The sequence below is a fragment of the Apiospora phragmitis genome (assembly GCF_038363925.1).
Source record: "Apiospora phragmitis strain CBS 135458 chromosome Unknown utg000002l:1.0-5516284.0:1.0-5523493.0, whole genome shotgun sequence".
Lineage (NCBI taxonomy): Eukaryota > Fungi > Ascomycota > Sordariomycetes > Amphisphaeriales > Apiosporaceae > Apiospora > Apiospora phragmitis.
Window position 1 is genome coordinate 1,557,942 of NW_027117400.1, and position 14,299 is coordinate 1,572,240.

General features: G+C 51.8%; 5 protein-coding genes across 5 annotated transcripts; 2 read left to right on the plus strand and 3 right to left on the minus strand.

Moving 5' to 3' along the window:
• Positions 1-942: 942 nt before the first annotated feature.
• PG994_001307 (ATP synthase delta subunit-domain-containing protein) lies at positions 943-1,835 on the minus strand (the record flags this gene model as incomplete). The annotated part of the gene is made up of 3 exons (XM_066852716.1): positions 943-1,149; positions 1,206-1,514; positions 1,680-1,835. The coding sequence occupies 3 exons, from the start codon at positions 1,833-1,835 to the stop codon at positions 943-945; spliced, it is 672 nt and encodes a 223-aa protein (XP_066720857.1).
• Positions 1,836-2,788: 953 nt separating this feature from the next.
• On the plus strand, positions 2,789-5,591 carry PG994_001308 (uncharacterized protein; the record flags this gene model as incomplete). The annotated part of the gene is made up of 6 exons (XM_066852717.1): positions 2,789-3,001; positions 3,051-3,170; positions 3,229-3,492; positions 3,562-5,147; positions 5,208-5,342; positions 5,405-5,591. The coding sequence occupies 6 exons, from the start codon at positions 2,789-2,791 to the stop codon at positions 5,589-5,591; spliced, it is 2,505 nt and encodes an 834-aa protein (XP_066720858.1).
• A 688-nt stretch (positions 5,592-6,279) lies between these two features.
• Positions 6,280-7,108, minus strand: PG994_001309 (uncharacterized protein; the record flags this gene model as incomplete). Its single annotated transcript, XM_066852718.1, has 3 exons — positions 6,280-6,492; positions 6,577-6,940; positions 7,071-7,108. 3 exons carry the CDS (start codon positions 7,106-7,108, stop codon positions 6,280-6,282), a joined length of 615 nt encoding a protein of 204 aa, XP_066720859.1.
• A 950-nt stretch (positions 7,109-8,058) lies between these two features.
• On the plus strand, positions 8,059-10,348 carry PG994_001310 (uncharacterized protein; the record flags this gene model as incomplete). The annotated part of the gene is made up of 2 exons (XM_066852719.1): positions 8,059-8,337; positions 8,399-10,348. The coding sequence occupies 2 exons, from the start codon at positions 8,059-8,061 to the stop codon at positions 10,346-10,348; spliced, it is 2,229 nt and encodes a 742-aa protein (XP_066720860.1).
• Positions 10,349-12,766: 2,418 nt separating this feature from the next.
• PG994_001311 (uncharacterized protein) lies at positions 12,767-13,580 on the minus strand (the record flags this gene model as incomplete). Its single annotated transcript, XM_066852720.1, has 3 exons — positions 12,767-12,791; positions 12,861-13,146; positions 13,565-13,580. The coding sequence occupies 3 exons, from the start codon at positions 13,578-13,580 to the stop codon at positions 12,767-12,769; spliced, it is 327 nt and encodes a 108-aa protein (XP_066720861.1).
• Positions 13,581-14,299: the final 719 nt, after the last annotated feature.

The following is a 14,299-nucleotide window of genomic DNA, read 5'->3' on the forward strand; positions in this document are numbered from 1 at the left end:
CTTGTCCGTAGGATACTAGCCTAGTATGTTATACCATCAGAAAGGTCCAGCCCATCCAAAAATGGCAAAAATCATATTGGAGCAATATGTCATTAAGTATCCATATTTACTCCTTGCATGGGCCCCAATAAGGCACATACATTAGAGATCCAGGCAAAGAAGGGAAATGTTATTGCGTTGTAGCAGTAAGCTTTTCACCCCTATTGAGAATATCTTGGGTGGTCAATCTCTATATCAGCAGTATAATTTCGCATGGAATCTGTATTCTGCCAATATACACGATTACCGCAGTACTTGGACACATCATGGAGCTGGTCCTGTCTGCAAAATGATGACACTGTTACTTTGGGATAAGCCCAGCTACCAAATGGCTTGGTCTTGGTTGCGTGTATTGGGTGCGTCTATTAGAGAGCATAGTTGACATATATGTCGCTCATTAAAAACCAGCAGCAAAGGCAGCCATCTGTTCTGTGTTGATCTCAAGTCTTCTTGAGCGATAGCTTGATGTTTTCATTGTCAGGGGTGCTTCACTCTTGAAGTAGACGAGTACAAGCCGATCACGAACCAGAAATCGCCGGGAAGATTGAGAGGACCGTTAGGTACCGTACCTGTGATATTAACCCAAGGTACATATAACAAAGCGAATGGGCTGCATATCATACAGTATGTGTGTTTCTGTATCGTGCCCAGGTCACTATGTCTCGTCCTTGCCATATGCCTCCTTGGGCTCAGGCGTGGGTCGCTTCTCGTTTGAGTGAAGGAGGAATAAGTAGGTGCAAATAAAAGGCTGAATAGTTTGAGGGTATTGGTGAGACAGTGCTTCGTCTATCTACGCTCCTATACACAGCGGTGCTCTGAATGAGTACCAGACTACCCGCTCGCAAACGTCTCGCCAATTACCTCCCGGTGCCGGGGTCCCCCTAAACAAACATAATGAATAGTTTACAAAGTGTCGTTGAGGAGCTTGTTCATCTTCGCAATCTTGGAAGACACGGAGAGGTCGATTGTGCGGTCGCCAATCTCGACGACAAGTCCACCAACAATATCGGGGTTGACCTCGTTGGTCAGCTTGATCTTCTTGCCTTGGCCGACGTACTGCGACTTTGCGACAGCGGTCTCCAGACGGGAAAGGGTTTTGCTGTCCAATTGCTGCAGATTATCGTATTAGTACCACTCCCCCAGTCCTGATTTCGGAATTTACATACGGTAGCGCTGCGGACAGTCATCTCGACCTCACCCCGCGAGGCAGCCATCAGCTCACCGAACTTCTCAGAAACACCCTTCAGGATGCTCAGGCGGTTGTAGTGGGCCAGAGTGTTCAGGAAGTTCTTGACGGTCTCGCTGCTGCCAGCAGACTTCTGGAGCTCAGCGACGATGGCGGACTTGTCGGCATCGGAGAGAGTAGGGGTGCTGAGGATCGCGCGGAGCTTAGCATCCTTCTCGACGAGATTTCCGAGGGTGACCAGAGCCTTGGCGGTGGGATCGAGAGAAGAGGACTTCACTGCGGCAGTGTACTATTAATGGCTCATGCGTTAGTTCTCTTGTCCAATCGACCTTTTGCCCCATCCATTGAACTGCAGCAAGACGCCTGATGTCAATTATCGTCCAATTGGCCCAATGCAAGCGCCCCGAAACGGTTCCTTTGCAGAGATGGATTGTGTAGAAAATGGTTGTCGTACCAGAGCAGAGGCATAGGTGCCATCGAGACCGTACACAGCTACCGGAGGTCGGACTTCCTGGGCGGCAGCAGCGGCATAGCTGCGCGCCGGAATGCGGGCAATTGTCCGCTGGGGAGCTGCAGCTCGGACGGCGCGGAAGGCTTGTCGGGAGAACATGGCGATGTGACGGGGGGAGGTGGCGGTTGGGCGGGATTGAAGAGGAATTGAAGTGTCGTCGTTCGTCTGCTCGCTACAAAGCTCGGCTTCTTTGCAAAATGAGAGCAGTACCAAAGTGCAAGCCACGGGTCTCCGGAAAAAGTTGGTGCCTTACTGCCTGGTTTTTGGTTTGGCTTTGGGGAATTGGAATCAGGCGTGCTCAATATGTGTGGCATGGCACATGTGGCTGTGCCGAGAGTTCTCGGCTGATTGCCTCCCTGCCTAACTTAGAACCTAAGGCTGTATCTGTACTTGGCATTGCATCCATCTGCGCTGGGCCGCTGGCATTTCATTGCTTGCAGAGAGGCGGGCCACCAATCCACCCTGGGCTTTCCCGCCTTATTAACCCACCACTTGCTTCTCTGTTCGGGCGCGTGTAGTGGTTTCCCAACTCTTCCCCATCAAGCCATCCAATCCAAGATCTGGTCAGGCTCCACAAGCTGCTTGACACAAAGTCGCCCGACGACACTGAGAAATCGAGAGAATACCTAGGCGGGCAAGCTGCAAGCATTTCTCTCCAACATTTCTTGTACTCTTTCCCCCAGCCCACTCTCAGCCAGTCAGCCCGCCATCGTTACAGGCGCCGATAAAGCCAGCATCCATCTTGGCCGCTTTTTATTGCGCGTGATTTACTGTGACTCTCCCTTTCCCAGTCGCACTATCTCTATTTGCTATTGCAAGGCAAGATATCGTCTCCTCGTATTTTCCAAGGATATCTCGTCAACAAGAAGAAGTTCCCACATTCATAGCGCCCAGCTGGGTCGGACGTGGTAGGCATCTTTGAGAGTGTGTAGTCACTACTGACTATAATCCTTTTCCTTCTTCATCTCTTCGCTCTTCGCCCATCCAGGTTTACCGGATCCAGCAAGCTGCGTCGGCCCTGCTGATATGGTAAGGTCCGTAACACTGTTGCGATGACGAAACAGAAAAAGAAGGGCCATCTCCCTCCCATAGGGGGACAGGCTAAACATCGCCATGAGCGTCATGACAAGTTCCATAGATCCCAGCAGCACGATAGACGTGTTTGGTCACAGTTGAATGCCCTGAAGGAGCCAGCCAAGATCAAGCACAAGTCGTATTTTGAAGCCGTCGACAACACGGAAAAGAAGAAGAAGCTTGAGTTCGAGGTAGTTTGAAGCCGCGCGAACCCGAGACATTGTACTCACCAGTCAACAGGTAACCACGGAGAAAGAGCCGCCGCCTGGCTTCGAGTTCGTCCCTACCGGGAACCCCGACCTGACTGCAGCATGCAAGGAAATGTCCCGAGAACAGGATGCTATGATCTTCATTGTCTCGGTACGTCTGGCGACGACCAATCACGGATCCATCACTAATACTACTGCGATATATACAGGACAGCAAGGACGTAAAGAATCTCGAGCATCACATGCACCGCGCGGGGTACCATTTTAGACGAACGATCGTTGATGAGGCGCGCAAGACGCTGGAGCGAAATGGAATCAACCTACTTGCCGCTGTTCCCTTGCCTGGCGAACCCGAATCTATTCCCAAGTCCCAGCACGACATCAATATGCAAGCTGACGCTGTTCTGAGGGATCTCTTCCCGAGAATTCCGAATACTGATCGCCAGGAGATCATTCTTCACGCTTTTCAAAAGGTTTGTAGGACCCCACTTCCCGTATTCATATGCTCGTGTCGCTCAACTCGAATTTTTTGTGTGAATTAGAACAGCAAGTTCAACGGCGAATACAAAGTTGGCATGGCCTCGGAGCTGCCACTGGCTCGTCGTGTCCAACTTGCTGCCCTAGCTCACATTAGGCACACACATACCCGGTATGACAAACTACTCAGAGAGACAACATGGGCCAATGCACGAAAGGCAGTCGAGCAGACCTGCCTAGATGTAATCGTCAAGTGGCGAGGAGATGAGGAGACTGGCCGTGACCAGCTTGATGAAATCCTCCGTGAGGTGATTGAAATCTCCGACAGCGAGGACGGTTCAGAGGATGAGAGTTCTGGCGCAGAAGCTGCGTCGGCTGCTATGCCTCCACCGGCCTTACCAAGGAACATGTCGCTTGCCCCTGAAAGCATACGCCTAGAACCTTCGCTTGCGGTAAGAGAGCAGCGACGTGATGCTTCACCGACTGAGCAAATGACACCGGGACAAATTAAAAGATTGACCCGGAAAGAGAGGAAGTCCGCCAGAAAGGCCCAGCGCTTTAGGAGATACGCTGCTGTTGCCGAAGGGTTTTCGAATGACCGCAACACTAACGAACAAGCTCGAAACCAGCCCAACGGTGTTCTCGCCCCTTCCCTTATGGATAGGGCACGCAGTGTTGCCCATCTTCAATCTGGCGTAGATCAAGGTGCCGTATCAGGCCCATTGGAAGTCGAGCAAGGCCAACACCAGCAACAGTCGGCGTTCATGCCAGACGCTCCACAGCTGGCCCCGAGCACACCCGTCGGACATGGAAACCGAAGTATCCCTGCCTTGACTAGGCACAACGGCGGTATTAACTATCAACAACCATCCTCTGGTTTCATACGTGTTCGTGAGAGCACAGCGCCCAAAGTTGGGTCATTGGCTGATCGCCTGGCTAACGACCCTACACCTGTATCGCCGGTAAGACACAGCTTGGAAGACATGCTCCTGCCTTCCATAGAGCCGGTGTCGCCCAACAGACCCGTGAACCTTAACCAAGGCTTTCGTCCCTACCCTAGCGTTTCGCAATCTTTTGCGGACGCTCCCCGTGTTGTTTCTCGCACCGTTGTTCACGAACCAGTGGGCTATGCGCGCCGAGGGTCGCCAGTCTTTAATGGAGATGTAGAGGATGCCTCCTCTAAGCGCCGGCGCATGCTGTCCCAGTATTCTGGAGATGCTCAAGCATTGTCCGATGCGGGCTTCATCCGCATAATTCGTGAACCATCCCGTCCCGTTCAATACATGCCCGAGGGTCATGGTGATCCGTACCATGTAACCCCGGGCAGACATCTTCAGCGTCCTCGCTCTCCTATCGTCTATGCGGGGGATGCGGCTTATCCGACGCACGATGCTGGCCTTCCTAGGTCGAGGGCTAACCCGATCGTGGTCGACTCGCCCTATGGCGCTGGGAGAGGTGTAGATGCGGGTGGGCCCCATTATGTCGGCAATGACAGACAAGCTCCACGGAGATTAGTTGCCCAGGACGCGCCTTTCCAGGAGGTTCGGCGCGTTTCCGGCGGCCCTCGGGTAGTCTACCTTGAAGATGAGCCAGCGCCACGCACGAGGCCATATGACGAAGTGCGTTCAGCACCCATTGCTCCGAACTATCGGTATGCTACTTCCCAGGACATGCAACCTGTAATGCGGCCACATGAAGCACCGGTATACAGAACGGTCTCTGCCGCTCATCATGATTACCCGCCTCATTCAGTAAATGAGCGATATCACTCCCAATTCCCGGGCCCTGAACAGAGGGATATAGCGGGAAATGCCTCTCCGGGTCAACGAACCATCCTCCGCGATGTGTAAGTTGACAATCAGCTCAGCTGGCGCAAATTCGTCGTGGAAGCTAACGTGGAGACCATAGAACTTATGACACGACGAGAAATACGGAGCCTTATCATCAAGTCACAGCGCGAAGAGCAGCGGAGTACCATCCAGAGGAGTTGCGCTACAGACACAACGTTCCACCAGGTCATAATGTGGCTGCTGGAACACCTGCATTTGGACATCCTCCGCAACATCGACAACCTGTTCATGGTGGGCCATATTAAGCGCCGCTGCTTGCCTAAAATTTGCAAATTGCTATTAGGCAGCCAGTAATTCATGGAAGCCTCAATCTACACGATTCAACGAAAACACATCTTGCAAAGCGCCGCTCTAAAGCGAGAGCGGACAGGGTCTCGTCACGGAAAGGCGAGAGAGTATGCATTGGGCTAGGCGTATATTGCATAATGGAGTTAGGAAGAGCTATTTTCTGTTTTTGATACCCATTGACTTTGGTTGTTCGCGTTACAAGCGACAGCATAGGCATTTCACAGGCATTTCATTGGCATTGGAATGGGAGTATTCAGCACAATATTCTGCATCTGCACGGGTTTCATTGCATGAAAGGCTAACATCAGCATGGTCATGAGCAGTACCATCAGGGAGTTGTTGTATCTAGTAGATTTTGCCGCAGGGTCATTGAGCAGGACAAGCTCATACTGGAAAGAGTATAATTGTAAATATACAACACCATTACCAAAGAATCCATGGTAGGCACGTATGGCGATGCTGTGTAAACCCAAGTCTATTACTACCTTGACATAACTTGAAAAGATGTTCAGTGTTGTTGACCTCGAGTACCCGATGGTATATCCATGCCAAATCAACCGCTATTCCCAGTGTGTCCCCTTTGAAAGCCAATATGCCCCGTTGAAATGACGCCCGATTAAATGCAATAAAACGCACCTCCTTTCATCATGCAGGCAACGCCGCCCTTTCCCGCTGTGGCTCTTCTGACACGGCCGGTTCTTCTTCTGGTGCCGCCGGCTCGTGTCCAGGCACAACCGGTAGCGGCCCAGGGGTCGTCTCTTGCGGACCATTGACCTCCTTAGCTAGCCTCTCTAGCTCCTCTTCGACTTCGTCTTCGTCGTTATTCGATATACGCCCTCCTAGCATCTCGCTGATTTCCTATTTGGAAAGAAAAGAAAACAGGTTAGTCACATGCCCATTACTTGCAGACAAAGAAAAAGGAGGTAGGGGGTCGACGCTCACATTCTGGTAGGCAATGGCGTCGGCCGTCTCGCCCATGAGCTTCTCGACCTTGTCGATGCCGCCCATCTCGGCGTGGATCTCCTTGAGGACGTTGCTGCCCTGCTGCAGGCCGAAGACGATGTCCTTCTGGATCTGGGCGAACTCGACGTTGCGCGTCAGCTGCTCGAGCTGCTCGAGCTGCGCGTCTGTCTGGGCCAGCAGCGACTCCTGGTACTTCTTGCGGCGCAGCGCCAGCAGCGCGCGCTTCTTGTCTCCGTTGGCCAGGCATTGCCGTGCGATCTCCGTCTCCTTCTGGGTCAGGACTTCGATGCGCCGTTGGTACTGGTGGAGCTTGTCGCGCTGGTTCTTGAGGTCGAGGATCGCCCTGTGCGGAAAGGGGGAGGGGACATGTTAGTAATGAATGAATTATTCCGTCACTGTGGAAGAAGAGCTGTATAGGATGAGGGGAGAGAGGAAGGCTGAGAGGCGAAAATGCGGTCGGGATTGCTTCGTACTTGTCTTGCGCCGTTATGCGGCTCGGAGTGTTGCCCATTTCGCCCTCCTGTTGTCCCTTATGTACAACGTGCCGGTGTTTCGGATCCTGAAAAGCGCATTGCCTTCCCTCGGTTATGATAGATGAGCCCCGGCGACCCAATGGTTAGAGTCGCAAGTTATGGTGTGGTATGGCATGTATCATTTATTGAAGAATAAGATAAGATGTAGGCTTCAAGATAGACTTGGTGCTGCCGCTGGCTGTTCGTCATCAGACAGGTGCATGTGGGCTAACCTACTGGGGGCCCGGTTATCTGGGGGGGCAGAAGCACTAAACTCGCCTGGAACCTGGGAGGTTGCTAGGGGGAGGTACCGCTACCTTCAATCGTACTGTCACTTTAGCATGCGCTCGTTCGATAAGATAAGAAACGCACTTTGTACGGTACGTTTGAGTAACAGAGAAACCTTGGCCAGCTAGCCCCGGTTCAGATTAGCGCTTGACTTTTTATTAAGTCCAAGGCCTCTCAAAGATCTACATTTGAGGATAGGACTGCAGATGTAGGAAAGAAGACGTTGAATTTTCTGGCGTTTATAAGAGAATATCCGAACATCGAGGATAGGACCCCATAAATTCGGACAGCTGTTTGAGCTAAGAATGCTGCCTTGAACCAACTTTCGTTACTTCGGCTTGAAGCCATTTATTTCGCGGACTTGCGAGTCGGAGCAGATATCACAGGAATTTTCTGTAGGTAGGTTCAAAGCTCCCATAGCCATGCCACACATGCTATGCGCCTCATGAGGTCCCGACTATTGGTCATGCCAACTGTGACGGATTTCCAAGTGCTTATCGATTTGCATACGAGTCACTCTCATATTGATATACATCTAATACGTTCCCAGATCTTCGACATATACTGGGTTATTCAACCTAGCTACCACCACATACGAGAGACAGGCATCTTCCTCTCACCACATATCACTGTAGACGGCTAGCACGCCCGCCTACAGACAATGCCTCCCCGCTTGGTCCAACGTTTGGACCGCGATGTCTACCAGATTCTCCGGAAGCTTGAGGATGATCATGAGCGCAACAGTAGCAAGCCGGCAAAGTTCACTATCGATGGCGTGTATAACATGATCAAGAAGTCAAACTCCAGCGTAGCCCGTGAGAAGAAGAGGCCGCTAGAAGACTCCGTTGAACGTGTCCTGAGATTTCGCAAGGAGGAGCGCTCCGAACTTGACGAAGATGAGACCATGGAAGATACGCCAGCCGAACCGCCTACGCCCAAGGTAATTATGGTTATCTACCTTCCATGCATACCGTTCAACGAACTAACCTCAAGCATACCAGCAGACAAATCCTTCTTTGATGAATAAGCAGATTGCAAAGTCCTGGAATGTCGCCAGGAGAGAAAGGGCATCGTCACCAGAGGCAACAGTTGAATCGTCTATTAGCATGAACGAACGGCTTCCCAATGGCGAGCCTAAGCTGAAGCGGCGCAGAGCCGAGAAAACAGAGAAGGACCGGACACCACCTACTGGATTATCCCTTTTCAACCTGGGAGGCATGGATGATGCAATTGAACAGTTGGTCCGCCACGTTGCTCGTCCAATTGTGCGGGCAAAGAAATGGATGGAAAAGGCCAAGGGCGCAGAACCAACGCGGGGCGTACTGCTCCATGGTCCACCTGGTTGCGGAAAGACGGTGCTTGCGAACACATTCGCCGCGGAATTGGGCATCCCCTTTATTCCTGTGTCGGCCCCGTCGTTGGTGGCCGGCATGTCTGGCGAATCCGAGAAACAGATCCGAAACCTTTACGAGGAGGCCAAGAGCCTCGCCCCTTGTCTAGTCTTCATCGATGAGATTGACGCCATCATGGGCAAGCGCGACAATGCCCAGCGGGAAATGGAGAAGCGTATAGTCGCCCAGATGCTTACTTGCATGGACGAACTGAGCCTGGAGAAGACAGGGGGGAAGGCAGTGGTCACTATCGCGGCTACCAATCGGCCGGACAGTATCGACCCTGCTTTGCGACGCGCCGGAAGATTCAACCTGGAAATCAACATTGGCGTGCCGAATGAGCTGTCACGCATCCAGATTCTCAAGGCTCTAACGAAGAATTACAACCTGGCCGAGGACGTGGATTTGACCGCCCTCGCCAAGCTTACACCTGGTTTTGTGGGTGCCGACTTACAAGACGTCGTATCTCAGGCAGTGTCTGATATGCTCGAGCGTGCCGACGAGTCTCGGATCCAGAAGGCTATGGAGGAGATACCAGCCCCTGAAGATGGTTTTGTTGAAGCCACGCCGAAAATGAAGTTTTTGAAGCACCAGCTATCTGCTCTAAAGTCATTGTTCGACGACACAGATTTCGAAGACGATGAAAGCTACTTGGTGTCGCAGCAACACCTGCTGGACGCAATTGCGAGAGTCCAGCCTTCTGCCAAAAGAGAAGGATTCAGCACAATACCGGATACAACGTGGGAACAGGTGGGAGCCCTCAAGGCGGTACAGAAAGAGCTCAGCCTGGCGATTATTCGACCGATTGATACCCCTGAGCTTTTCTCCCGAGTTGGCTGGCGCTCACCATCAGGCGTCTTACTTTGGGGACCCCCTGGTTGTGGAAAGACCCTGCTCGCAAAGGCCGTCGCAAACGAGGCCAAGGCGAATTTCATCTCCATCAAGGGTCCGGAATTGCTCAACAAATTCGTCGGAGAGTCTGAGCGTGCTGTGCGTCAAGTTTTCACTCGCGCCCGCTCCTCGGCGCCCTGTATTCTCTTCTTCGATGAGCTGGACGCTTTGGTGCCGAAGCGTGGGGACGCTATTGCTGAATCAAGTGCCCGCGTTGTCAACATGCTTCTGACGGAGCTGGACGGCATGAACAGCCGGGCTGGCGTCTACATCATTGGCGCCACCAACCGACCAGACATGATCGACCCTGCCATCCTGCGTCCCGGACGTCTTGGAAACAACATCTTCGTCGACCTGCCCGATGAGGACGGCCTTGCCGAGATCCTCAAGACGCGCATCAGAACGGTCTTGCCCGAGTCGACCCAAGAACAGCTCGACGCTCTCGATCCCGTGGCGCGCGATCCCCGATGCCGAGGCTTCAGCGGTGCGGATATCGAGAACCTGCACATCGCTGCTGCCAAGGCTGCTGTGGAGCGCTGGGATGAGGACAAGGGCACTATTGAAATTATCCGCGCAGACTGGGACGTGGCTCTGTCGAAGATCAAGCCGTCGGTCTCTGAGAAGAGTGCTGAGCATTTCAGGAGGCTGCAAAACAAGGGTTGGAATTAGACAGCAAGTCACTAGGCTAAGAAAACAGCATCAAATTGGACAAAACCGGGCAAATTTTAGATCACATCTTGTTGAAAGGCCATTATAGAATATACCTATTACATGTTATACAGTATTACAGTCGGTCAGACAGCTAAAGAGGGACAACACATCCCACAAATACCAAGAAGAAGACCCGCGCAGGGGGACAGCCATACCCCGAAGACTATAAACAAACAGCATGTCTGGTCCTTCCATTTTGCTTGTTATCACAAGTGCCAGAGGAAGGATATGAATGCGCAGAATGACTACAAGTAAAGTCATGCCACCTTGTGGCCGGTTGGTGGTGGCCAGCGCCAGTAAGGCCCAGTCTTAAACCCCAAGGCTGCCGGTAAACCGGCTACATACGACAACAGGATATACTCAGCTATGAGCTGACTGATGGCGCAGGTTCATGAACAAGGGGACGGTCGTTGGCATCCGGCCACTTCGGTCTTTAAGCGGTTGGGAGTTCTGCCTGAATACAAGCAGCAAAGTATTCCCTTGCTCTTCTTGATAGTTGACGATGTCAGGGTTGCTTGGAATTAACTCAGATAAGCCCCCTCTCCCTCCATTTTCAGGTAATTGTCATCGTCAGACTCCTCTTCGGCCTGGTTTTGGCCTCTGGAAGACGTTGGAATCACCGAGGAAAAGGCGCAGTGGTGATGCAGACTCCAGAAACGAGTTAAGAAAGATGGGTGTGAAAGGTTTCTGCAGTATGTCGTGAACAAGTTAGAACTGCCATGTATGTGTAGGTTAGTATATAGGGCAACGGGTTATGTATATATGTGTATGACTACATTACTTCTATATCCTTATCATTGCTATTGCTGCTTAGGTCTCTTGTCGGCCCTCCTGCCTGCAAAAGGATGGGAGACCAAGTATATATACTAGAACTGGACATCTTTGAGAATTTAATTCTGGTCTTACGCTCCTTCTCATTATCTCTCCTGTGGCTACCTTCGCAGCAAATGCGAACCGCGAGTTGAACATCATACTGGCGATTATGATGAGGCCGAGGAGCTTCAGTAGGAGAGAGAGGAACAACCAAAGGCGAGGAGGGGGTGACGAGTAAGAAAGAAGACGGAATAGAAAAGGAAAAGAGGAAAAAGATTTGCCGCGGCCGCAGCAATGCTTCCCAGATTTTCTACGAACATCAAGTCGCCCATTAAGGGAGGAGCGGATCCCAGCCTCGGGTGCCCTTTCTCAGGGATGAACGCCTACTCTACTCCAGGAGCGGGAAGTCCGTCATCACATTAAACCAAGTCTCACACTATTACAACTGCACCAAACGGCCCAGGTTTGCTCGGGACTGTTGGAAGTCATTTGTTCTATTAGGCATTATGAATGGGGTGTAGCCAGGCCAGACCTTGCCCTCACCTAGACGTCACGCTGCAAGTCGTGAAATATTGCAGTCCCTGAGGGGATCGCCACGTATGAATGCCTCTGGATACCAGCTGAATAAGGACGACCTGTTGGATAGCCTCCTTGGGATATTTGAACCAAGACCAGCCTGGGAGTTGGGCCGCAGAGGGCGGACGACATCCGTCTTAAACTTAACCTCGTGCGTGTCATAGCCGTTTAGGTCGGTCAGCTGCCACCAAGCGCTACGACCATCATGACGGTGTAATTCGATAAAGTGTGAGTACGTATCCGTTCAACGGCGGAGACGAGAGTTGTACATATTAATAGTATAAGCAGGTGGCTATCAAGCCTCGCTTTGATTATCTCACACCGTTAATACAGTTTCGTGATTATGCGTCATGGAAATTCCAATAACCCAAGTTTGATATGCTTACCTAAGGTAACATCGCAAAAGGGGCGCGACTCAAGACCAGCGGCAGACGATCTACTCCCATTCCGTAGTAGTTGGACACTACTGCACAAGTTAGAACAAGCATTATTCCTCCGCATTATCTCGTCTGAAACTGCATTTAGAAATTCCTTATGCATCCTCGGCATGTATCGGATATCTGTCGGGAACATGGCAGAAATTTCAGGTCGTCTGATAGGCCATGGGTAACGAACCACGGCAGCATGTAGATCACGGCCGTAACAAAAGTCGCATATTCGAAGGTCATTTCACATGCCATGTCACTGTCGGGAGAAGTCGACAAATTTTGAGCAGAGATAAGTCGACGCCAAGTTCAATTAAAGGACCTAACGATCATGTCTACAATCCAATGCTTCCACCCCAGCTAAACCTTGGTGTGGCCATGAACTCCCAGCAAACCCAAAATGTAATCAAAGGGGAGTCTTTCTTTCGCGAAGTATAGGAACGATTGCACCAACGGGGCGCCAGAACGGTCTATTTCTATAATACACTGTTGGCCAATCCGTCGTCGTCTATGATGTGGTCTTTATCGTTACACGTGATGCTGATAGCGCAGGAGGAGGCGCTTATTTAGTGGACTCCTTGAGGAAACTGTGGACGGCGCGTTAGTCATATGGGCCAATATGCAATGCTGGCCAGAGTAGGCATGGTGGAGCTTACGTGATGAGGTCGTTTCGGTCCTTCTCCTTCTTGAGACCACCGAAGGCCATCTTGGTACCGGGGATGTACTTCTTGGGGTTCTCGAGGTACTCGAACAGAGTGTTCTCCTCCCAGGTGACACCCTTTTGCTTGTTGGCGTCGGTGTAAGAGAAGCCGTCGACCTGGCCAGACTTGCGGCCGAAGAGACCGTGCAGAGCAGGGCCGACCTTGTTGCCCTCACCCTCCTTCAGGGTGTGGCACTGAGCGCAACGGGTCTTGAAGAGACCGGCACCCTTCTTGGCATCACCTGCAGTAAGAATGTGTGTTAGCGCCGACTGCTTTTGGCAAATGAGGTAACGTTTGTACTCTGAATCCGAAGAGAAGATGGCTGCTGTTGTCGTTGTGTCCATCCTCCGGTTCGCCCGGCAAGCCCCACGAGCATACACCATAGGCATCTTCCAAGTCGGGTGACAGATGTATCTCGCCTCGACTCAGATAAAATACCGCAGGCGAAGCTCGGAAGGCCTCGCAGGGCGTATGCTCGAGGTACGACAGGCAAACAACAGGCGATCGATGGGCGAACGGTGGCTGCTTGATCGCGAAGAGTGAATCGATGTCTGCCCGGAAGACAGGCGCTCAATGGCTTCGTAGCGGTGGCAACCGGTTCTCGATCAAGCGGCAAGGGGGGTGACAATGATATCGCAACAGGGAGAGTGATGACCTACCAGCAGAGAAACCCATTTTGAGAGATGTGGTAGCGTGAAGCTGAAGTGTATTAGGGATTAAAGAAGGTGAGGTTGGTGACTGTTGTTCAAGAGAGGTTGTTTGTATGGCTGAGGAGTGAATGGGAATCCAGGAGAAGAAAAAGTCGGAATGCTGAGCGCAATGCAGGATTTATTATGGCAGCCGGGATTTTTCTTGGTTCGGTTGACCTGGACAGCGAAAAGGCAAGGTACAGCACACTTTCTGATTTAGCTATGACGCTTCCAGCCACGAGACACAAGCTAGAGTGGCTCCCCTTTCCGCTGGAAATGGAGCGCACTGGAGCCCTCCCTCACCAATCACGTTCGCAGCAATGGTCAGTTTTGGCCAGTAGCCGGTTAGCCCAGGCTCGTCGCAAGAGTTTTTTTCTCTTCCGAGATCAGCCGGTCTTTCTCAGCCACACTTCTTACTAAGCGGAGTAGCGAGCGGCTTCTTATTATTATTAGATCCAACTTGACATTTCTGTCGTCTGGTCCCAGTCAAGATAGAGTTTCAAGGGATCTACCAATCCGTTCCGCGGCGAGTCAACAGTTTTCGATGCACATGATATTCGGCCAAGGCAAGAAACGCATTTTCGGAATGGACTTTTCTCTGGCATTCTGCGCCACACGTCTGGCCACACAAACTAACGAAGCTAGGCTGTCAAGGAAGACGATCGGTGATCCCCGGACAAGAAGGTCCCACTTCCCGGAAGCCTG